At 35.9% G+C, this 25863-nt stretch overlaps 4 protein-coding genes across 4 annotated transcripts; all 4 read left to right on the top strand.

The window, feature by feature from the left end:
* The first annotated feature begins 9848 nt into the window (after nucleotides 1-9848).
* Nucleotides 9849-12292, top strand: LOC128220323 (slit homolog 3 protein-like). Its single transcript, XM_052928685.1, has 3 exons — nucleotides 9849-9967; nucleotides 10087-10136; nucleotides 10385-12292. Exons 2-3 carry the CDS (start codon nucleotides 10113-10115, stop codon nucleotides 11756-11758), a joined length of 1398 nt encoding a protein of 465 aa, XP_052784645.1. The 5' UTR covers nucleotides 9849-9967; nucleotides 10087-10112; the 3' UTR covers nucleotides 11759-12292.
* Nucleotides 12293-14923: 2631 nt separating this feature from the next.
* LOC128218929 (protein slit-like) lies at nucleotides 14924-16869 on the top strand. The gene is made up of 2 exons (XM_052926704.1): nucleotides 14924-15022; nucleotides 15347-16869. Exons 1-2 carry the CDS (start codon nucleotides 15020-15022, stop codon nucleotides 16757-16759), a joined length of 1416 nt encoding a protein of 471 aa, XP_052782664.1. The 5' UTR covers nucleotides 14924-15019; the 3' UTR covers nucleotides 16760-16869.
* A 2109-nt stretch (nucleotides 16870-18978) lies between these two features.
* Nucleotides 18979-23102, top strand: LOC128218928 (uncharacterized). The gene is made up of 4 exons (XM_052926703.1): nucleotides 18979-19027; nucleotides 19164-20306; nucleotides 21109-21282; nucleotides 22930-23102. The coding sequence occupies exons 1-4, from the start codon at nucleotides 19013-19015 to the stop codon at nucleotides 23050-23052; spliced, it is 1455 nt and encodes a 484-aa protein (XP_052782663.1). The 5' UTR covers nucleotides 18979-19012; the 3' UTR covers nucleotides 23053-23102.
* A 1194-nt stretch (nucleotides 23103-24296) lies between these two features.
* On the top strand, nucleotides 24297-25863 carry LOC128219448 (leucine-rich repeats and immunoglobulin-like domains protein 2). Its single transcript, XM_052927258.1, has one exon. The coding sequence runs from the start codon at nucleotides 24297-24299 to the stop codon at nucleotides 25728-25730; it is 1434 nt and encodes a 477-aa protein (XP_052783218.1). The 3' UTR covers nucleotides 25731-25863.

Here is a 25863-nt window from a genome sequence, read left to right on the forward strand (position 1 = left end):
ATAGACAGATACATATATAATCATATATGAAATGATATCCTTAAAATATGTGATTCGGTACAAAAAACCCATGTCGCCGTCGCTAAAGATTACACGCTATTTTACATTTCCGTAAAGTTTGGCAAGGCAAATTGTAAATTTCAAAATGATGGATGAATTATAGATATACTTATTGAGCATCTATTTTAATAAGAAACTGAACGAAGAACTATATACAGTTTGATGCCGGTACATTCTACTTAACGAATTAAAGTCGCTGGTTAAAAAGTGGTATTATTATAATTCGGTACAAAACGATCCTTAAAATATATCCATGACTAACTCTACCAGGTATTAATAAAAGCTACAATCCTTTCAATAAGGGAAAGGGTACATACTTCATTCAAATCAGCAGTCTTTTCTTCGAGTGCATTTGATATAAGATAATATAGCCGCGTGAAAATTATGAGGACAAGAAGGTATGAAACGCTTGTATTCATGTTAAACATTTGATACAGTATACTAGCTTGCACTTGAAATGCGAGATCCGTGTTTCATGGGGTACAAGAGTACGTGTGAAGTATGAAGTAATATTTAATCTCTGATCTGTGACGCAGAGATTTACATCGCACCTAGCTTCTTCCTCTTAATGATATGAATCATTTTGAATTACAATATTTTATCATTGTAAACCTCATATATCTAGAGTTATCACAGGTGAGATCACTTCCCTCGTACGTTGCCTTGTCTATTCTCAACTCAACTCAATATTATATGAGTATTCTTAACTTGAACAAAATACAATTAGCACAAAAGAGATCACTTTCCCGCACATATCCTTGTTTATTCTCAACTCAACTCAACTCAATATTATATGAGTATTTTTAACCTGAACCAACTACAATTAGCACAGGAGAGATCACTTTCCCGAACACAACCTTGTCTATTCTCAACTCAACTCAACTCAACTCAATATTCTTTCACTATTCTACAGTTTTATACAAATAAGTAAAACATGTGAAAACTCAATATTAGATTGTATACATGTGGTCAGTGTTATAGAGAGGACGCATCATCATTATATAGAACGACAGTCATTAAAATAAAAATAATATTATATGATTTATGAATTATTTCAAGGGAAGTAATTTTAATTAGCCACCGACGCAATGCAAAAATCATCTCATTCAACATATCGGTCACGCGTAATGCGGAAAAGGTCAAAACTATATCAGACACAAGTACACTTCATTGTGATAATATTTTTGAAGTATCGAAGAGCTCCAAAATTGTATTATACACGCTACTCAAAAACTACAATAGACAATGAGTTAAATTGCATTACTTTCCTTTAATCATAAACTCTATTGCATGTATTGTTGTATAGTTATTTTATTAAAACTGATGTTGTACACTTTCATAGCAATCGCACTTCACAGAGTAAACATGTAGCCAAAACATTGTGTCTTTGTACATCCCACATCCATCCCAAGGAATACAACATGTTGTCAGAAACGGTTGAAATATAGAGTTGATACATGGATATTATAAATATCTTTTTCAATAGTGACAATTAATTAGATTTTATACTGGATTTATTTGACATTGTAAAAATATGAAAAATATGCAAATCCAAAGACAACACCCGCCCATGAACTAGGATGGAAGAGATCTAGCACTTGAATTCAAAAGCTTTAAGGTACACTGTGGCTCTATGTCCAATGGTCCACTCCATGACCAGGATGAGCAGATCAAATATAACTATCTAATTCTTTGGACTGAACTCTACACAAAAGAACACATATTGTCAAAATACACAGGCGCATTTACTGGCTTTGGTAAGGTACCAGGTGATTTTCAAATTTATATGAAACACGAAGCTAAATCTGCCATACATCCTGCGTGACGTGTTCCATTTGTTCTCCAAGGCAAACTAAAAAAGCAACTCGACAGAATGGTCAAAGTCATTGCAAAGGTTAAAAATCCTTCTCAGTGGGTGAACAGCATGGTCACTGATCAGAAACCCAGTGGAACACTGAGAATATGTCTAGAACCGAAATACCTTAACGATGCGATCCTAAGACCGTACTATCCCTCAAGGTCACTAGACGACATACTAGCAGATCTTATAGGAGCGACTGTATTCTCAAAACTTGATGCCCGAAACGGGTACTGGTCAGTTAAACGGAGTAAAAAGTCCTCTTACTTGACGGTATTCAACAATTTATTTTTTAGCAAGCGTAAAAAAAATACGCTCACCATACGGACTTTTATAATGCAAGTGATGCTTTTGTACAGAAAATTTCGAATGTTTAGAAAGTCTTATAAGGGTCAAGGTCACTGTTGGTGACATTGTATGTTTTGGCAAAGGCAGAGCCGAACATGACGCAAACCTCGACATGCTAATGCAAAGACAATTGTATCAAATAAAGGCTGACAAAACAGAAATCGGAAAGACTAAAATTCCATTCTTTGGGCATTTACTAACGCCACATAAACTTTAAATTGACCAAAACAAGACCAAAGCAATCAATGAAATGCCATCACCGACTAGCAAATCTGAACAAGAGACTGTTCTTGGCATGATAAACTATCTGCAACGATTCGCTCCAAATATTGTAGAGATGACAAGTTCATTGCGAAATATGCTAAAGAATTACATTGTATTCCGCTGAGATGCGGAACATGAAAATGCCTTGCAAAAGAATATGACTGTTATAACACAACAACCCGGTCAAGTACTAGCCTTCTTTCATCCGAATGTAGACGTAATATAACACTACAAGTTTACGAAAACCAATATGGTCTTTGATGTGTACTGTTAGAAAATGACAAGCCTATAAGTTTCGCCTCGAAATCACTGACCAATGCAGAGAGAAATTATGCACAGATCACAAAAGAACTGTCTTATTTGGCCGGAAAAAGGTTCACCTTATAACCTATGGACGACACGTGACATTTCAGAGAGACCACAAACCACTGGTCAGTATTTTACATAAAAGCATGAACGCAGCACTTCCTCGTCTACAAAAATAATACAAAAATATGACTACGAAATTGTCCATGTATCTGGAAAATCTATCCCAATAGCTGACGCTCTTAGCCGCAACTACTTGTCTGATAAATACTTCTGGGTATTTTTAAGACAAGTAGTTGCGGCTAAGAGCGAGTGGTTAGACGTACATGTAAACGCAGTCATGGCAAGCATTCCGATAAGTGATCCAAAAATGAACATGATCAAATCAGCAGCCAAATCAGACACAGAAATGCAAAACCTGAGAAGCACAATTCTATTTGGTTGGCCTGAAAAAAGTGAGAACTGTCCCAAAAACATACTTCCTTACTGGAATATCCGGGATGAAATTACGGTCATTAATGACGTACTGCTCAAAAGCAAGAAGGTCATTATATCTCCAACATGTACACAGACGATGTTAGGTAAGATTCATGAGTCACGTTTGGGTGTAGAAAAATGCACTCAAAGAGCCTGTGAAATCATGTTTTGGCCTGAAATGGCAAAATACATTAAGAAACTTGTTGCCTAATATGTCTTGAGAACAGAAATGCTTACGCAAAAGAGCCTTTGCGTTCAAACACTATTCCTGCTCGACCTTGGGAAGTCCTTGCCACTGACATATTCCATTGGAATGACGTATACTACAATCTTTTAGTAGACGTATATTCAAGACTCTTTGAAGTTGGACGACTACCGAATCTCAGATCAAATACTAGCATACACAAGATGAAAGGATTATATGCAACACATAGTATCCCTTTAAACTCATATCATACAAAAGCGAAGTCTTTGAACAATTTGCAAAAATGTGGGATTTCGAGCGCATTACATCTTCACAACTTTACTCACAATGCAATGCCGTAATGAACGATGCATACAAACTATCAAACGCATCTTCACAAAAGCGAAAATGGAAAAAAATATCCATACATAGCCATACTTGAGTACTACAACTCACCACTTTCATGCGTAAGTAGCCCTGCCGAACTATTGATGTCTCACCAACTAAGGTCAATATTACCATTGACATCAGATCACCTACAGCCCAAAACTCACAACAAAAACAAAATGAAAGCAAAAATGTAGAAAACACATGTCAAAATCTTATTATGATAGGTTAAAAAAACCTTGAAATACTATCCAAAAGTTATGTTATACGCCTTAGACAAGGAAAGAAATGGGTAGCAGCTATTGTAAGGAAATTAGTTGATGGTAGGTCGTACGTTGTTGAGACTGCCGATGGAAGTTCGTATCGAAGAAATCGAAGACACTTGCTTAAGACTAATGAAAAGTCATTTCCGATAATAGACTTCAGTGCACACACATCACATTCACATGATACACAGTCATCCGCCTCGTAAATTCTTGAGTAAGAATTATCTGATCAAATACCATCACATGATGGTACATCATCGCAAAAAAACAATCACACACAGTTTAATGACATCACAACCATTGACTTTCCCAGTAGCAACAACAGCAAAGGCAATGAGTTGATGATAATAATAATAAAAGTGATGATGTCACTCGTACTAGGTCAGGAAGACAAATCAGGTAACCTGAGCGGCTGGATTTGTGAAGTTTGACAGGTTTACGAATAAAGCAGTGCCTCTACTACAATTATTGTGTAAATATTCATATTTTGCTATTTTTATATAATCTGTACTTTATTTGTTTTGTGTGAAATAGACAAATTGTGGAAACTCTGCCATTGATTTATGATAACATCATACACATGTATTCATTTAACATTTAATCTGATGTTTCAAGTGAAAAAACAGCTCCAATTTAACCTAATGTGTTGATAAACTTAACGGGTGAAAAAAGTGTCAGCCACAATTATCCAGACCTATATATAAACTGCATATCTTTAATATGCTTTCTTAAGTGAAATGGTATTAAACTGGATTCCTTCAATTTTATTCATGAAGAGAGATAAGTTGTATTATATACACTAACCAAACACTACAATATATATTGAGTTAAATTGCATTCCTTCCCTTTAATCTTTAACTATTGTATGTATTGTTTATTATGAACTGATATGTTGTACACCTTCATAGCACTTGTTAATCGGACTTCACACAATAAACATGTAGCCGAAACCTTGTGTCTTTGTACATCCTACATCCATCCCAATGAAAACAACAGAGACGCAATTTAATATTTTTATTTCCTTCAATAATTGATGATTATTAAACATGAACAAAAATGCAAATGAAATGAGAGGAACAATCAAACATAAACATATGGATTAGCAAGTATACATCATCCAAACAATTTACAGTGTACAGAGATAGTAACAAAAGATAAATATTGGTTTTACACTACATACGTTATAGTATTTACTCACAAGCCTCAAACGACCTTAAATAGTCGAATGAATTTATGTATTATTATCAATAGGATGTTGGAACAGAAATCATTTCGTCAACACGCTGTGTAGTGATTTTTAGCCAAAGAGGTTCGGTTAGATATTGATTAGGCATTTCCTCTCAAAAAGGGGGATACTTTAATGAAATCCGATTGTAGACTTCTGTCCAATATACATTCACAAGGCAACTAATCAGGTTAGGTAAAACCTCTTTGCGTCCATTAACAGCAGTTCTTCTGTAATACGTAATCCCATTTCTGCTTCCTCGCAGAGAAACTGCCACCTGGTTCGTTCGGTTGTACTGCAAGCATACACGAGGTGCACTTCTTCACCATGCACACAAGAAGGTGAACAGTTAGTGAACCACTGGTAAGCTTCTTTATACAACCGAGTCCATAGTTTTGCGACACACAGTTCAATGTTCTTATCCCTATTTTTTGTCCAACACTTCATAAATGACAGCAATATTGTGGGATGCAGCATTTGAAAGTAACGAAAGTCATCATCCGTTAGAGTTTTGATATTATACTATTGATAGTAAAACTATCATGGTTATATTCCACAGTTCACTGCCATATAAGGCTATAGCCAATTTGCATTTCATGTAAAATTTAAAGAAAAAAAATGGATTTTAACCAAAGCCTTGTGCAGACATAGCAAAGAAGGCGGTTTTGGTTTTTGGGCAGCGTTCCTTAAATTTGAATTATGTCTAATTCCCAAATGGTTTGCGTTATCGGACTGCTCAAGAAATTTGTCCTCGTTTAAAATACCAACAGGCGGTACATTGGGTTTCTTTCTGAATTTTGAAACGGTCGATTTCTTATGCCATTTTTCCATTCCGTGCAGTAGTGAAACATCCCGTCAAGCATGCGTTGTAAATTCAAGGGAGATAATGGGACGGGTGAAATATCATCAGCGAATGATGAATTACCTCCCTTAGTTGAAAACACTGAACATACAAGATTACTTTTCCCCAGTTTATGTAAGAATTCATCTACAATACATAAGATAATATAAAGTTGACAATACGCCTTATTGTCTTTTTGATTTAAGAACTGGTATTTCTTCGGAAAGCTCCCCGTACAGCTGCACTACACATTTTAATCCCATATAGGCAGATAGCAACACACGTAGCAATTTTCCTGTAATTCCTAGTCGTCCGAGCTTGAGAAAGAGACCTTATCATGCCAAACCGCATCAAATTCAGATCTCTGATCGAGCATGCTAACATACACACTACTGTAACGTTCGATCTGGTGGTACACAGTTTCTTGGAGGTTTATGTTTAAAAGCGGCAGTAACACAGCTTAAGTTTTTCTAAAAGCCTTGTTGTTGGTTTGAAGGGAAAATGGCTTGTTTTACTAAGAAAAAAGTCATTGAATCTATTAAGTAGAACTCTTTTGGAAATTTCGGGGATACGGGTCTATAGCTGCTTCGGTCGGATCTGAGTTTCCCCTTGCTTTTGTGGGATCAGTAAGCAGTTTTTCCATTTTGCTGGGTATTCTTCTTTCTAAACAAAATGTTGATGAGTATACTGCCTAAACGATTCTAAATGCAATGATTGTTGCCATGCTGGCTATATTTTGCATCTCATGTATGTAAAATATATTCACTAAGATTATCTGTTCAATGTTGTAATATATTTAAACTCCTACTTTACACTATTTTTTTAAATGTTGTTATTCCTTTGATTTCAGGATCTGATTCTCAAACATATGCGTTTCTAAGTTAATCTGAAGGTGTTATTTTCTGATATTATGATACATCGTTTAATTTATTTTATTTTTATTTGCAACTACAATTTGAAACAATTTTCTGATTGCCAGAACCATAGAGACACTATAGTATCAAATGAAAATTGATTAAACATAAAGATGCACTAACAGCTCCAACCTATTATATATATATATAATTGGTATGTTTATCAAGAATTGTTATGTACCGCCTTGGAACGGTCGGTAAAATGTAAATTTACTGGGGGTTTAAACCAGTTTATGTGCACAAACCTCACTCTTATCCCAACAATTCTTAAAAAAGATAAAACGCAAAGGGTAAATCTTACCAAAGTATGCATTAACTGGAGGAAACTTATCAATAAAACAAATAATAATAAAGAAACGAAAAGGTAAACCCCAAGTACTTCAATGATTAGAGATCCCAACTGTATCTGCAGACGGAGGGAAACAATTCAGAGCACCTAATGCAAATACTTTTCAAAGATACGATGCAGGATCGTTAGAAACAAAAAACATCACACACAGTCTGCCTTATAAAATAAAAGGTTTAAAACTGTGTGATCATAGAGTTTCATAATTAAAAGCATCATTGTACTAAAACTGGGAACAAATAAAGAAAAAAACATTATTAAAAATAAAAGCGACTTGTATATGTCGTTCTCTCCTTCCAAATGATTTGAAAACGTAAAATATTTGAAGAAAATTAAGTCACAGCCAAAACAATCGGAGTCAGTCAACACGTGTCCGCCAAAAAAGGTTTTAAAGATAACATGAATTAGCAAATTCTTCATAAAAATCAAAGCACTGAAAGTTAGTTATGAAAGGATGCTATATTCAACCCAATATTTTGTTTCAGGTATTCATCTTCAAAAACAAGAAGGCAAGTGCTCTTCAAAATATTGCCTTTATATCCACGATTTAAATAAAATCCAAGTAATTCATTAAGTCTATCTGCCCAACTACATACTGGAAACATTTTAATTTTACGAATTATCTTTAAAACATCACCATAAAAATCGGGATTAGCAATACTATCAGCAATGAGCGATATAAGACTACTATTGTACTTTGATATGAGATTATAATGACCATTAACAAATTTTGAGAAAGTTTTCCTTAATTTAAAATATCGGAAACCCTGTTTTAGAAGTTTTTGCGTCAAAAGATTACTGCGAGAGTTGATTTTTTTTTACATCTGTACATATTCTAGCAAATCGTATTAACTGCAATAAAAACACCATATGATGGTGAAATAGGAAAATCACCATCTAAAGAAGGGTAATTAATTATTTTAAAATTAAAATTATCACGTTTATCATAAAGATTGATGCTCAATATTTCTTCCTTTTCTTCTAGTTGCAAATCTAAATAGGATGCTTTTAAAACGGTTGTATTAGATTTATTAAGTTGCAATTGTGAAGGGTATATCGAATGAATGTTATCTGTAAACACAGAATTATATAAACTTAGAATATCATCAATATATCTAAACGTGCTATTGAATTTATCAACAAGAGCTAGATCTCCAGACTTAAATAATTTTAACATATATTCACTTTCATAGCAGTATAAAAAGAGGTCTGCAAGTAAAGGTGCATAATTGGCACCCATTGGAATTCCAATAGTTTGCTTATATAAACATTTACCAAATTAAAGAAAAGAATAATTGAGTACAAAATTTAAAACTTCAATGACATCTGTGCATGTCTAATAGATATATTTATCTGAGCGACCATTAGTAAAAAAAAAACCTTTTTTACATTTACTGCCATGCAAGTAGTTTTCTCCCTCGCAAAAGTTTTTTCGATAAGAAGAGTCAATTTGTTTGTAACTAAATATTGTGGAATAGATGTATAGAGCGTTGAAAAGTCATAAGTATTAAGTACTGAGACTTTATACCGTCTATTTTCAAAATCATTAACTAAATCTAAAGAATTATTGATAGACCAAAAGAGATTAATTCCAGAATTCTCATAAACTTTACTACAGTATTTTTTCACATGAAACTTTATAGCAGTTAAGCAGGATGTAAGTAAAATTGAAACTTGCTTAGTAGAGCAAGAAATAGAATTAACAATAAATCGTGATTTATACGGATTGTTATGCATCTTAGGCAACCCTAACTTTCACTGTCCACCAAGTCTTACTTTCAGTTTACAATACAATTTGAATTAAAACATAAGCGTCACCTTAATGCTCTACATTTACATACTCCCGCAAAATGTTACATATATTAATACACGTAATGTACTGAAATGGTACCTGCTACAGAAATAAATAAATAAATGGAATAAATATATACATATATAATGAAACCGTTGTCAAATACGAATGTTTTGGGGCTTGTGTGTTTGTTTGTTCATTTGACCCCGGTGTCGTATTATGAGTTCCGTTACTTGGCAGGGAGTGTTCCTCCAGTTTTTATGATAGATAAAGTTAGCGGCGTTTACGACGCATGTCACGCGTATACATTTTTTGTTATATGTATTTTTACTGGGTAGGTTCTAATTATTTTACAACGTAGTTTCAATTTTCTAAAAATGAATGCGTCTGCATTTTCCATCTAGGTCAGGTTCTTTAAAATTGCACTGTAACATACCAAACACATGTATTCATCGCAGCATATTGCGTATCTGAGATTTACAAAGGTCGGTACATTCCGGTGTTACCACTTTCGACTAGGAAGTGATCGTTTATCAAACCTCGCGATTATCGAAATAAATATGTCCGTTCTCGTACCGAGCTATTTGTTTTTAATGATATCCCGCAATTTATCAGTTATTCGTTGTTACCGCACGACCTTTGACAATAACTGTTGGATGGAAACGGACTGGATCAGCAGTTTCAGTGTATCATATTAAGGTAAGCCTTTTTTGAATTACAGACCTTGCATTTATTTTTTTGAAAATTGTGCTATATCAGACAAATATATATTTTCCGCAAAATTACTCATTAGAGTACGAAATTTCTTTACATTTCAGAGCCGCAGTAGGACTAAAATACAATAATGCTGGGAAGCAGCTCTATCCTGGTAAGTTCGTTACACACACCTCTGTTTTACTGTTACACACACGTCTAACACTAAATACCATCATAAACTATTTGTTGCAATAAATATTATAGTTGTATGTGTATAATGGATATACTTTAACGAATCCGTATCAGTCACATATAGCACTGTAACGACCCAAACTCCTCCACCGTACTCTACTTCTTTGATTTCTGAAGTTATTGCTGCTTCCATGACATTTGAATAGATTTTTTTCTGGTTGTTTTTAGTGTTTGGTAGTGATCAGCGCCTGTCCATTCCTGATCTACGGTCAATATAGCGAAAGCTTGTGCCCGTCCCAAGGCGTTTCAAGCAGATGCCACTGTACAGAAAACGTCATCGAGTGTCGTAATCGAGGACTTACCAGTCTTCCTAATTTCCAAACTTCTCCTTGGCCATTTAAGCGGCTCGACCTCAGTAAGAACAACATTACATACATTCCTGCTAGAGCGTTCGAGGGTATCAACGTAACTGAAATAGATTTGTCATTCAATATGTTAACTGGCATCCATAGGGAGGCATTTATTAATCTGAAAAAGCAGCTTAATGGTGTAGACCTTCACAACAACTTGTTGTTTGCCCTGCCTGAGGTGCTGTCAACGCTTGAAAACATCACGAAGTTAGACGTCAGTTACAACCCCATACCACATGACAACTTCACCGACAATGTAATGCGTCTCATCGGTGATTGGATCACTGAATTCCATTTCGGAGATCAAGATTTACAGCAGTGGCCGCATTCACTCCATCATCTTGCAGAATTGCAGTTCCTGAAATTTTACGGTGGCAAGATGGATAGGATTCCTATAACGGCTTTTAACGGATTTGAGCACACTTTGAGGAAACTGTGGATGCAGAGCACTCACTTAATTGCTGTTCCCATTGCTCTGCAGTACTTACACAATTGCAACGAGCTTCACTTTGACAACAACGTGTTTGTTAAGGACGCTGGAATCTTGATACCCGCTTTCGCCGGAATGACGAAAACCTTGGACACATTATCGTTGGAAAACAACAGTCTATCCACTTTCCCTCCTGTGCTTCGTACGCTGGTTTCACTACACAACCTAAGTCTGGCACGGAACAACCTACAGATAGTCAGCGATCAAGCAATTAGCGAAGTTGGAAGCAACCTTACAACCTTGAACCTGCAAGGCTGTAACCTCGATCGTATCCCCGGCGCTCTGTCAAAACTATCCATGCTTAAGAACCTTGACTTCTCCTACAACAAAATCACAACCATCGAAAAGAACGACTTGCAAGCAATGAACCACCTGGCCAGCCTCAATGTATCGTACAATCCATTAGCGTACGTGTCCAAGAGTTCGTTTCATGACCTAGGCTCTCTGGAAGAGCTGGTACTCAAGAACACAAGCCTATATGAGGTACCACAAGCAATCACCAACTTGCCGCACCTTAAGATTCTCAACTTGGAACAAGATCAACCAAGCATTGAATGTAACTGCGATCTCAGCTGGCTTTATTGCTTTACCAAGACAAACAACAGTGCCCTAACCATAGTCGGGGCTTGTTACACCATCGTGCTCGATATTGGATTATACGTTAAGAATGATGTACGCACAACTTGCCCAAATATGTGCTGACAGTTGAAATGAATTATTGTGCATGTATGTGTCAATGCAAATCAAAGGTTACCTAACGTACTCATATGTGCACGTGTACACATACACCTATTAGTATGTATAGTTTTTTTTGCATCACCTTCGGGATTGCTTTGTCCGGCATCGCCGCCGTTTTTAACTGCGTCGTCATTGGCATCACACTCGTTTCCGCTTGATAACTTTCGAAAGACTTTATGTACGGTCTTTATACTTGATATATCTTTTTGCATTGTCAGTTTATGACCCCTGATTGATTTTGGGCAATATATCTAATGTCAATGCCATGGTGACCTTTAATAAATAAATACTTGAGATTCCAAGATATGACCATGAAACGACATGGTTTAGTCTTCAAACATTGTATGCACTTTGGTCATGGCTCGTATTGATTTTACCTACAGGTAAATGGTTAAGGTCATGGTGCCCTTTACTACAAACAATATGAGCGCTTCTGACAGGTGACACTCTATAATATTCACAATTTTACTGTACATATAATAATAAACTTGAAAGCAGTTCTATTTGTTTGCATCTAGAAATATCTTGTTTCACTTTCCATAGATAATACGAATAAGAAAAACATATTATGGATGTTCTATTGGGTGTTCAACGGATTTTTGATATCGTTATTAAAATGATAAGGGTCGGAAACCAACATAAAAACAAGAAACAGCAACATTTATATTGCGTTGGCAATTACACATATCAACAGAAAAAAATAAGTACATCCAAAACTAATCGATGAAGGATATACTCATTTAAAATTTTGCAAATAAGGATATATATAATTTATATAAAGTACTACTGTTTGCACATGAACTTAGTATATCAAGGTTTTGAAGCATTAATTGAGCGTAGCCTGCCCATCGAATGAATTTCGAATCAAGTGCAACATCTTTGGCCTGTCAACTGACTGCACATATTAAACGAAATCCATCTGCCGTTTGTTTCCTACCAGGGAATTTTTAAACATAAACCCGGTTTAATGGCACTGCATATCACCATTTAGCTGTCTTCACAATCCAGCCAAGATCAAACCAATTAGGCAATGAATATACGATTGCCGTTCAAATTTAAATAGACAATATTTGCCCAGGCATGTAGATCTGGTCAATGGTATAACAATATACCTGCAATTATGCTGGTGTTCATAAGAAATGAGATATTTTAGTATGCCTTTATCATTTTAACTTTTTCGAAGGGGAAAAACATTGCATGGTGAACAATTCGACAAGTCTTATTAACACGGTTATTCTGTTTAATTCATGTACAACACGCAACTTCTGAGGTGTATACTTACGTAAGTGTTGTATAAGTTTTATTAAAACATCAATAATTGCAAACTAAAAATAAAGATGCAATAATTGTAAAACAATATTGATTTTTGTTAATAAATATGCACTTTGTACTGTTATATATTCCCACAATATAAAGCCATTACAAAGTGCATATTTATGAGAGAACAAAATATATTTCAATAATTTTTTACACTTTTGCATCTTAATTTTTTAGTTTGGAATTATAAGATTTAAAATAAAATTAAAAATATGTTGAAAATCCGGTGCAAGTGGAACATTTTGGGGATTCGATTTTGACATAACGTAAACGATTAGTGTAAGGGTTAGTTATGAATCACTCCATCATTTAAATAATTCGAAAACATTTCCAATATAACCTCCACCGTATAAAAAGACTATGCAATGTAGAGGTTCGAATGAATTATAAAACTTTAAGATATTAGCATGTTGCCATATTTAACTAAACAGCATTTTAATATAGCATCTTAATCATAGTTTTCAAGCTGATAAGTAGCCAGTAAAACAACTAAATTAGTAAGCACTGTAGCCTCATACAACATTTAATTTGCGGAACCTCAGTTGTATTCTTGAGGACCAGTTACTCCTGAGAGCGTAATCATGGAGAAGTACTCTAATTTGATGCACGACGCAAAATATATTATAGGCTTGTCAGTCGGTCCATTGCTTTGAGATCGCTCCGTTTGATGTAAAATTATTCATTACAAAACATGCTGTGGTTTAAATATGCCAAGTAGAGAAAACCCCTTCATATGGTTCTACATTATAGACTATCTCGCACTTTTTTAACGTATGGCTACAACATAAATGGTGATTTTTATTTTCACCTATTAAGAGCTAAACAGCATTATCTCAAAGTCTTGTGTTCTAAATGAATTTTTGTTTTGACCGACTTCAGTGAGCTCTAAGGGGAATTTATACGTTTTCCCATGAAATGCTGATAACATGGTCTTATGTGGTGCCACATTGAACTTGATAGACGACAGGGGAATTTTCGAAAATTCAAATGTGTTAAGGCAAACATTGTGCAACATCATGTTTATCTTTTTAAGAACAGGGTTATCAATGATATCATTGAAGGTCAATTTGATCACTAATATCAAGCATGCAGGAAATCCTCTTTTGGTTTTGGTAATTATAAATGTAATATCAATTATCCCGACGTATAGAAAAAGTATATTTTCGATTTAAAACAACGTGCATTGTTTTGCATGTTCAGCACGAAGAAGAAGAATTTTTATTCAGTACCAATGTTTACCATATATTTGTTCGAAAAAGTCAATATGAACCATGATTCGAACATTTGAAAAAACAAAACAATGCAAACTTTTTATATTAACATTCATATTGAAAAATCGTATTACAAAACGTAGTATATAATACAATTAATACATATTGGACACGACTTTAACGAAATAATTTCGTGTTTTTTTTAATTTCTGCAAACCGAATGAAAAAACCTTGACATTATACAATCAATGGTAAACTAATGAAATTAATATCGTTCGGGTTTTTTTAAAGTAAAAACAACAGCACCTAAATAAATGTTGCCTTAACATTATTTTCCGAGTCTTTATTATCTTAATTTAATTCGTATGTTCAGACGTGACATAGTGATTTTCACAAGCTATACAGACTTGCAAACCAGCGCCGGAGCGTTCAAAGTGCATGAACTGTTAAACAGAAAACAGTTATCTTTACGACCTAAATAACTTGCGGGACTAAAACTTCCTAGTCCTGCTATCGCTCTGGTTTGTCAGGTGTCCTAAAAACTCTTCTTCCTAACCCGGTCTTATCAAAACTGACGACATTTGTGATTGCCCTTACCCTTGAAATTACCATTCAACCAATGTTTTTTACTGCAAAATTTGCAAAACTTTGAGGAACCTATTCTACTGAATTGTGGAGGAGAAGGAGAAGGATTGCAATGGTAAAAATACTTTATGTATGCTTTAATTAAAATGAAATAAATACTTTTATGATATGTTCCATGTGTTATTTTGCCGAATTTATATATGTATTAGTTAAAATAATCATTACACAATAAAAGTTAATCGGGCGGTACTCCAATTTTACGCTCTGATTAATTTCTCGACGACCATCTTAATGATTATTGCAACATTAATATTTCTATAGTAATGAGTGTCAGTCAAATTTTTTTTTAATTGCAATAGATGGAAAACTTATTATTTTTTTTGTAATGTATACGTGTATTTACTGTGCATAATTCTTATGCTGTCCTTATTATTTACAGGGTTCGTATCCTCTTGTTTTTGTCATCCTTGTGGCATTACCATTGCAAAGCAAGGCTGCAACTCCGTGTCCAAACACAGCCCAATGCAGCTGTTCTCAGAATATCATCGAATGTCATGACCGCCATTTGAGCGCAGTTCCACATTTTACATCAGACTCCACCTTCACCGAGCTCCATCTTCAAAACAATGATATTGATACAATACCCGACGATGCATTCAAGAATTTGCAGGGGGTTGTGCACATCTACCTTCAAAACAACAACATCTCCGTCGTGGAATCGGACGCGTTTAGAGGAAATGAACGGACTACCTTACTCGTCAATTTCTCTCGTAATAGTCTAACGGATTTTCCAACAGCACTGGGCGTTCTCCAAATTGTTCAGAGTATAGATGTTTCCTACAATCCAATCGACCAGAATCATTTTGATGAACATACAATGTACGAACTGGGAGATACACTCACAAGTCTTGTTTTTGGATCAAACGATCTTGAGCAGTGGCCAATAACTCTTCGCCATCTACAAGCACTCACAGTCCTCAGCGTGCTAGGAGGATCGTTTTATACTCTCCCTCCGACTGCGTTTCACGGTTTTGAAGGGACCCTCAAAACACTGACAATACAGAACACAAAGTTAATTGCAGTTCCGTTCGCTCTTTCAAAACTCAGGTTTCTTACCCACCTGTATTTTGACCACAACCACGATATTGGTGACTCAGGAATTTTGATAACTTCTCTTAGCAATAGGACACTCAACAATCTCGAATTCGTATCGCTAAAGGATGACGCACTGACCATCTTTCCATCTCTTCTGCAGTATCTTCGAAACGTGGACACTCTTATACTTGATTCAAACAGACTTGCGTTTGTCAGCGATTCGTCAGTACAAAATGCCGTCGGTACAGCCATTCGATATTTGAGTCTCCGAAACTGCTCTCTGTCCAGAGTGCCAGGGGCCCTTTCAAAGCTTACCAACTTGACCAAGTTGGATCTTGCAGAGAATGACATTAGGAGTTTCGAGAACAGCGATTTTACGAACATGAGAAAGCTACAAGAACTTATAATAACCAGAAATCCGCTTGAATTCATCGCCAACGAAACATTTAAGGACCTATATTGTCTAGAAAAACTTGACATCAACGAATCAAACATCAAAACTATGCCGCAAGCCATCAAATTTCTTAACAGTCTTACAACACTACGCCTTCCACTTGACAAAATCGAATGCACGTGTAACATCGTATGGTTGAAGCAGTTCATGGAGAAATGTAACACCAACTTACATATCGATGGCTCGTGTGAAACAATCGACTCGTCAGTAGCAGATTACCTGAGGATTCACATACCGAACTGCCCCAATTTCAGTGGCAACTCTACCCTGTGCTCCCCTAACCATTGCACCCCGTCTGGGTAAGCAGGAGACGCATGAGACCACAAGTATTGATTATGACTTTGAATATTGACATGAGTTACCGCATTGTTAACGTTGTACATATATCTAATAAAATATTTGATTGCATTGTATGTTTATTATCAGTTTGTTTGGCTAGAAAATATAGTTAAAAGTAAACCTTAAGTTGATGAATCCCAACCCGTGTTAAAGATGTTTTACGAACTCGAGATTTACCTCTAAAATATTCGAAGTTATGGCTGGGATAATCTACCTTCAATGAAGGAACGTGGTAGATGCTTTTTCTCCTACGCTGTTTCCAACGAAATGAAATGTAAATTGGTCTACTTGAACTGTCATCACATGTAAGCTTGTATCATTGGCCATGTTCCCGGCCAAGTTTTTATGAATGTCCATAAACAATCAGAATAATAGAACACCCCTTAGCATTTATTGGTACCCAAATAGTCTGAATACCTCTTTTGACAGCGTGTGTATATCCAATTTATTTCGATACCATTCCATTAGAGGAATCGACTCAGTTTGAATTGGAAATCGTAGATAATTGTCCAAACGCATATCCGAAATGAATATCTATGTGTTCAAAAGTGAATTTGACCATGGATAAAAAGGATAATATATAAACAAGTCAAGAAGCCTTAAATGTAACCAAGATCCTGTTTAAAGGCTCAATTATCAAAGCCAAGATAAAATTAAACAAGAGTAATATAACGTCGCATAACAAACACATTCTACAAATATCAAATAGTTTTATTTCTTAATATTGGGGTACCCAGCGTGGAATGGTCAGCGAAAACTAAGGAAGAAATAACCGGAGGTAACACCGGTCTGTGAGCGCTTAACGTCACATATTCCCCAATATTATTAGATGTATAAACAAACTGTGCAGATCATCTAGACACGCACATAAACCAAAAAGGGCTTGTGAACTAGTGAGCAACGAACTATTAATGCATCAACTGTTTTATTAATAAATATTAGGATTCCGCTTTAAAATGGTAAATGGAATGACTAAATAATTCACGAGTAATGAACCTCACGTCCCAACAATTATCAATTCGTGAAAAATTAAGCATATTAATCGCAAAGAAGCAATAAACACTTCGAGGCAATACACTTTAAACAAAATCATCTCAGCTAATCAACTTACTTCAGGTACACAGCGGACCGGTACAGGCATCTCTTGCAAATGAGGTAATCGCATCGGGGCAGCACTGCTGGTCCGAGGCACGATATCACCTGTCGAATTCGCCTAAAACAAGTGTAAAACTAAACAAGCTAACATTATAAAAAGTCTAAAATACAGAGTATGTTAAAGTTGAGGCACTAGATACAAACATTTCACAGCAAACTGGCTGTTATGATAAAATGTTACACATATCAGCAACATCGAATGAACTAGTGTTATTCCACTAAAAGCACCTAAAGTGTTGGCTGCGTATATATTGTCCTGATGTCCATGGGAAAGGCCATCAGCTGTGTTTGGGTTGTTGCCGACCGTAGCGCCGCCTTTGCAGAAGTGTTGGCTGTTTTTTGAGAACATCTCTTGCCCTTGCAAACTCAATGACACTTCTGAGGGACATTTTGGAATTGGTTATTCGAAGGTGGCGATCAATGCAACGAATGAATCCCAAAACGTGGCGGGTTCATACTCAAAACATCCTTCTTCCAGACACTCCAAAGAAACCCGTAATGTAAAAATACTAAATTTTAGGTGAAAGCAGTTTCATTATTTTTCTTCATTTCGGTGAAGAAGGAATAGTCTGTACAGTTGTATGTCATGTTATGTATTCGTTATGGTGTTCACATTAATATTCTCAGTCAGGAAGTTATCCACATCCACGGACATAAACAGGCTATCACCAGCTGTATTTACAAAAATAGTACATCAAATAAATCTGCATAGATAAATTGCAATTCATTTTTAATTAATTTCTCCCTTTGTGTGTATTGACTTATTACTGTTTGTACGTGTTCTGTATGGCCTTTACCGCATGCCTCTAAACAGGTTACTAGTATTTGTTCTTGTATCTACTGGTCTTGTCACTGTTCATCCCTTTAGTATATTGTCCATATTAAATGCAAAAATTATCAACAGCGAAACACTTGTTGGTATCAAAATGTTTATGAATGACCAGAACATGCGTTAAAACAAAGTTATCACTTTTAAACTAAAAGCGACGTCTTTAGTTAGGAGCTCCTGACATATGTAAAGTGTGAGATAAGAATTCATTATCAAAAAGGCAGAGTCTCGTCATGGCATTGTTTGTGGTAAGTCATCTGGATTTATAAAATTGTTATTTGTATTCATTATGTTATGTTATTATAAGTCACAAATTCATGCCGTCTAAAGCTTCAAAATGTTATAGGAATATTAAAAAAATATATGTTCTTATATTTTTTCTAGCTTCTGCTGGCGGTTTTAACGCAATTGCGACCGACTGTGGCACAGCAAAGCGTTCCCTGCCCTATTACCGGAGTCAATAAATGCGTGTGTACGGCTCACATTGTAGATTGTAACAATCATGGGCTTTCGAACACTCCTCCGCTGTCAAGTTCAAGTGAATTCACAAGTCTAGAATTGTCAAACAACTCTCTGACTGTTATTCAGGCGGCTTCCTTTGCCGGTCTTAATTTGACCAATTTAGATTTGTCAATGAATAAAATATCTTCGGTGGAAAACAATGCATTCTCTGGTATTTCAAACCAGTTGAAAAGGCTTGATTTGTCACACAACAATTTGAGATTTCTCCCCAATGCGATTGGATATCTTACAACTATAAGCGAGTTGGACGTACGCTGGAATCCAATGCCTGGCTACTCAGGTGGACGCCATGGTACAGATGGACTGACTGACAGCGTTATGAGAAGCATAGGAAACACCATTAAGGTCTTCAAATTCGGCGACGCTATGATGACATCTTGGCCGCAAAGTTTGAATCATTTCAACAGATTAGCAGAACTCGTCGTGGCTGGTGTGAACATACCGTACTGGCCACCGAATGCCTTCCATGGGTTTGAGCAAACGCTTAAGAAATTGACAATAGAAAACCTACCGATCGGTTCTGTGCCATATGGCATAGCTGGACTGCGACATTTAGAAGAGCTGCACCTTGACAATCTACTTTACCCATTCGGTGACAGCAGTCTTGTCTCCCTTCCTTTTACTGAACTTGGTGGAACACTCAAAGTTCTTAGCCTGAAAAATGACAGCCTAACAACATTTCCGGAAGGCATTAAACAACTAACGTCCCTACAGGAACTCTACCTAGATGGAAACAATTTGGATTTCGTCAGTGATGAAGCTATAAGCCTGCTTAAAACGGCCAACGTCACGCTGTTAAGTCTTCGTAACTGCGCTCTGAAACGTGTTCCAGGGGAGATTTCAGATCTTAGGAACCTGGAGACTCTTGACCTCTCGGAAAACCTTATAAGAAGCATTGAGAGCACCGATCTTCAGAACCTCCATAACCTTCACACGTTGCGTTTGAACGCGAATCCTCTCTTGTATATTTCTGACAACTCCTTGTGTGGCCTCGACAATCTGAGGGTATAGTTTTCATATTTTAGTCGATTTACGTGCTTTTTTCAATTTTGTACAATATTGGAAAGCGTTCTGTTTGTGCTTTTCGGCTAAATAGCATGATATTTTAACTCCGTTTATTGTTTCTTAGTACTGCTTTATTGCTTAATTAATCGTAGTAACGAAACGTCTACTATGCCAGTTTTGAGAACAATGTTTAAAATGACGTTCTCAAAATAATGACACGAAAGAAACAGGCTGCGTCTCTCGTGAAGATATTCATTTCTTTGATGTTCGTTCAGTAGTTCTCATAAACAAACGGTGACCAAAAGGAAAAGCTCTTACCGTGAAATTACAACGATATGCTCAAATTAAAACATAATATGGTACACACGCTTTTCACGCCATTTAAAGTTTATAACTCGCGTTTCGCGCTCATGTTCAATTTCTATGATTGAGATAGTGGTTGTAGCTACTGTTAGTTAACTCTAGATGTATTGTGTGCTGTTAGTTTATATGAATTGAAGTAGAGTGTGTTCTGTAGATGTATTGTGTGCTGTTAGTTTATATGAATTGAAGTAGAGTGTGTTCCCTGGTAAAAAGAAAACTGATTTGGGAAACAATAAACGTGCAGGTGGTTGCGTTCGAATCTAAAACCTTTTGTGCAAGATGAAAATATAATATATTCTATCGTTAGTCGATAGTTAAAATTCAGACGGTTCATGAAAAAGTAAATGATATTAAGATATTCAAATATTGTCCGATGTACAAAACTGCAGCATATATTTGCTGTATGTTTATATTTGTATTGTTTTTTTCAATGTTGCAGGACTTTTTCTTACAAAATACATACCTAACAGAAATGTCTGTGGCGTTCAAAAACATGAGGAGATTGCACAAGCTCGATCTAAGTGGCTCCCACATTGACTGTACGTGTGATCTGACATGGGTCAAGTCTTGGATACAGAAGTGTCGGCTTGACGAAGGAACGCCAGAAATCGAGGTAAGATAAAAGAAGTTTTTTAATATAATTTAGAACTTGTGAATATTCCGAATTCCGACCGGAAACTCAGGAACATCTTAAAAGTACTTGCATAACTATTCATTTAAGGTATTGGCCACGACACACTTTTTTAAAAGCTTAAATCATCAATTTAATTATAATCTTGGTAAAATATTGGACTTTTATCAAAATTTTAAAATATTGTAACCATTAATTCAAAAAGTTATTCGTGTTTCTTACGCACACTCACAAACTTTAAAGGCTACAAAGAGTGACAAGTTAATGTATAGTATATCTTTGAGTTTTTATCACATTATCAGAGATTTAGAAAAAAAGCACAATAGCACCTGGCAAATAAACTCTAAACATGACTATAAATTACTGAAGCTTAGCAATTTCTCAGAACTTTGTTTAAGTTATATTACACCTCAACTTCCATTCCTGAAATGAACTGCCTTTCGGCAATTTTAGAGTTTGAAAGTGATTTCAAGTGGTTGATCTTTTCCCGCGTTATTGTGACGAATTTGAATCAAACTTTTTCCGTTTCCGGTTGGGTCGTTCTATTTACATTTGGGTGAGAAAGAATAACATCAAGGTTTTCTTAAATGGAAGTATATTTTTAAACAATTATTGAATGAAATAATGAACTATTGGTGTAAATATTAGTAATGAATTGCGGGGTTGATGTCAGTATCGGGGATATGAATACAGTTGTGCTGGTTAAAGTACGTGTGGACTCAACATACTTTAACCAGCCAAACTGCGTTCATAACCCGATAATTACATCAACCCCGAAATTCATTCCTTATAAAACGCTGTTAACGTAATCTTTGTTTATTTTCAAATCGCTACTGCTCTGAAAAATAAATGGGTACACTTTGTGTTCTGTGGTATTTAAAACAATATTTTAGATAATTGTTTTACCTGTACTTGTTTATATATTACTATGTGAACACACCTTCCAATAATTGTTTACGTTTAAAAGTTAACAACAATGGCGTTTATCACGTTGTTATACTTTGGTGTTAACAAAGTTCTAAACAATCGGTGTAAACAACATGTGCGGATACTCTACATTGAATATTTCAAGGGTATTTGTGAATCAAAATGTATCCGATATTGATGGTATATGTGCTACAGATATGTACAAAATTGATGGTATATGTGCTACAGATATGTCTGAAATTGATGGTTTATGTGCTGAAGATATGTTCGAAATTGATGGTATATGTGCTACATATATGTACGAAATTGATGGTATATGTGCTACAGATATGTACGAAATTGATGGTATATGTGCTACAGATATGTACGAAATTGATGGTATATGTGCTACAGATATGTACGAGATTGATGGTATATGTGCTACAGATATGTACGAAATTGATGGTATATGTGCTACAGATATGTACGAAATTGATGGTATATGTGCTACATATATGTACGAAATTGATGGTATATGTGCTACAGATATGTACGAAATGGATGGTATATGTGCCTGAAATTAATGGTATATGTGCTACAGATATGTACGAAATTGATGTGCTACAGATATGTACGAAAATAATGGTATATGTGCTACAAATATGTACGAAATTAATGTTAAATGCGCTAAAAACATGTACGGATACTCTTGTATATTTTCAGGGCGATTGTGAAACGATAGACAACAAGCTGATGACATATGTCAACAGCCGTCTCCCGAACTGTCCCGGATTCCATGAGGATGACTTGGTGTTCTCGTGCACAGGCACTTGTATTGAGCACTAAAGTTGTACGAAACGTACGCTCTGTATGTCAGAATATAACCGTTGAATACATTTGCGTGTTATTTATTTAAACAGTGTACTTGTGAACTATAATTAAATCCCTTAGCCACTTTGCTTTCACTATATGATGAGGAAACAGTTGATTGATACGTTCAGGTACAACAAAATATAACATGAAATATCAAAGAAAGGACATTATTTGGACAGCCTTTTTGTATTCGAAAGAGTTTGCGTCCTGTGTAGCACGAACGAAATAGTATTAGATCATGCAGGCGCGTAGCTGCCTATACGCGAATAGGCGGCTGAATCCACATGATTCTGACAAAAACATCAGCCAAAGTTGTAGTATGCGTACTTGACTACATGATCCTTAAACTGTCCATTTTCCAGTACTAAATAAAGCAACTCAGAACGCACAGAATGCACCAGATTCCACCATGGTTTTCAATATTTTCCGAGGGTGTATGCCCCCGAACCCGCATAAAACAATTATAAATCCACATTAATATATGGCTAGCTACGCGCCTGACATGTACTAAGCTATATCTTATTATTTGAAATCCACTTTCCGCAACGAATCCTAACATATAAAGAACGAACTAAGAAACAACTCTCTGTAGAAAACATTCAATTCTTTAGTACGCATGCGTTTTAATGATAAATGGCTAGATATCGGCCTTATTCCGATTTTCCGAAGACCATTTTTCTTAAAGAGACATGTGAAACAAACAAGATCGAAAGTTGCGCTGTATTATTTGAAATTGATATCGAAGATACCAATTTCTAAAATAGTACCGAATACATCGTACTACAAAGAGCATGCACTCGTGTAGTTATAGCGAAAATTACTTTATATTAAGAAATTTCATATAGTGTATATGAAATCTAAATTATAAGATAGGTACAAATGATCGTTCACATTGTCGTCACGTAAGAAATAGTACAAAGATAAGGATCGGTTTATCCTACATGCTACATTTAAGGAAGGGAAAAGTTGTAACTAATTCGAACTTGTGAACTTTTATGCGTTTGATTTCAATTCGCTTAGTTAAATGCAACTGGACTTAGAGAACCCTACTACAACAATTCAGTAAAGTTTATTTACTATGAACACATGCGCATCTGTATAGAAGTGTAATCTGTCTACAATTATATCTTCAATCTTCCAGATTGCTTCATGCAATCCAGTGAATTCTACAGCCAGTGCTTTTCAGAATGAGTTACAAACGAGCTGGAATAATAGGTATGTCAGTTGCGTTCATCATGATCCTGACGCTTTTCACGGCGGTAATATCCAAAGGCCTCCGTCCAACACCTCTTACGGACGGCTCAGTTTGTGAGTGTGTCGGAGAAGTAATCAACTGTAGGGATCGAGACTTTTCTTTCGTCGAACCATTTGAGTTTCATAGCAACCAAGCAGAATTTACTACTCTTGACCTGAGTAATAATCGCCTTTCAGATTTGGGACGAAGCGTGTTTTCTCCTCTAGAAGTATCCACCTTGAACCTCAGCAGTAACAACATTTCCCACGTTCAGGCGGACGTTTTTAACGGCTTACAGCGCTACCTCAGAAGAATAGATATCTCTCACAATCGGCTCCACACACTTCCTGACATGAGCCAGTGTCTGTATGTGCAGTTTGTAGATGTTCATGACAACCCTATTGATGGATCTCTGACTGCGGGTGTACAAGCAAGCAGCAATGAAGAGGGATTTCTGGACCATGTCATGCGAGCGCTTGGTCGAACCATCGAGGAACTTACGTTTGGTCATGAGACCATGTTACAACACTGGCCGAAAACGCTTGATCATTTGCAACGGTTAAAGAAATTGAGTATCATCGGTCTTAACATAGATATGCTGTTTACTGGATCTTTTCATGGATATGAATATACTCTAAAGTCGCTAAGGATTACAAATGCAAAACTTCAACAAATACCTGTAGATATCGGCCACTTCCACTTACTTGAGGAATTGAGCTTCAGTACCATAGTGCCAAAATACGATTTGGGTATCCATATTCTACTGGATCAGCCGTTCCAAACATTAAACGAAACACTAAAGGTATTGTCATTAGAAAACAATAGTTTCACAGAGATTCCATCCCAAATCAGATTCCTGACATCTCTGCAAACTCTTAGCTTAAACGGAAACCCTATTGAAAGTATAGCAGACGAATCTATTAGTTTTCTCCGGCGCACCAACCTCTCAGATCTAAGTTTAGCCAACTGCCACCTAAAACGGATACCAAACCAGCTCGGACATATAGCCACCCTTTGCAAACTCGATTTTTCGTTCAATAAAATCAGTGTTATTGAATCAGGGGATTTGTCAAATGCTGGACAGCTTCATACATTGTCTCTTAAAGGAAACCCGTTACAGTTTATAGGACGCGCAGAGTTCTTTGGTTTGAATTCGCTGACAACGGTGGACCTTTCCGATACTCTATTGTCTGAATTTCCAAGAGCTGTTCAAAATCTGCCAAATGTAAAGTTGATCAATCTCGCAGGAACGAGGATTGAGTGTATATGTAATATGAGATGGGTATTTACTTGGATAGAAATGTTTCAAAAGACCACATTAGAAATAGTGGGTAACTGTGAGTCTATTGACCAATCTTTACAAGATTATATCAAAATAAGGCTTAAAACGTGCCCTGGTCCTGGTATTCTTGGATGAAAAATTGGGCTCTCTCGTAGAAACATTGAAGAAAATAGTTATATACAGGATAAAAATGCCTTTATTGTTATGAATTCTCACATGAAGTGCTTGGAAATGCGATGCCATATAACGCCAGCATTATTTCAAACGC

The sequence above is a fragment of the Mya arenaria genome, chromosome 15 (genome assembly GCF_026914265.1).
Source record: "Mya arenaria isolate MELC-2E11 chromosome 15, ASM2691426v1".
In the NCBI taxonomy this organism is placed as follows: domain Eukaryota; kingdom Metazoa; phylum Mollusca; class Bivalvia; order Myida; family Myidae; genus Mya; species Mya arenaria.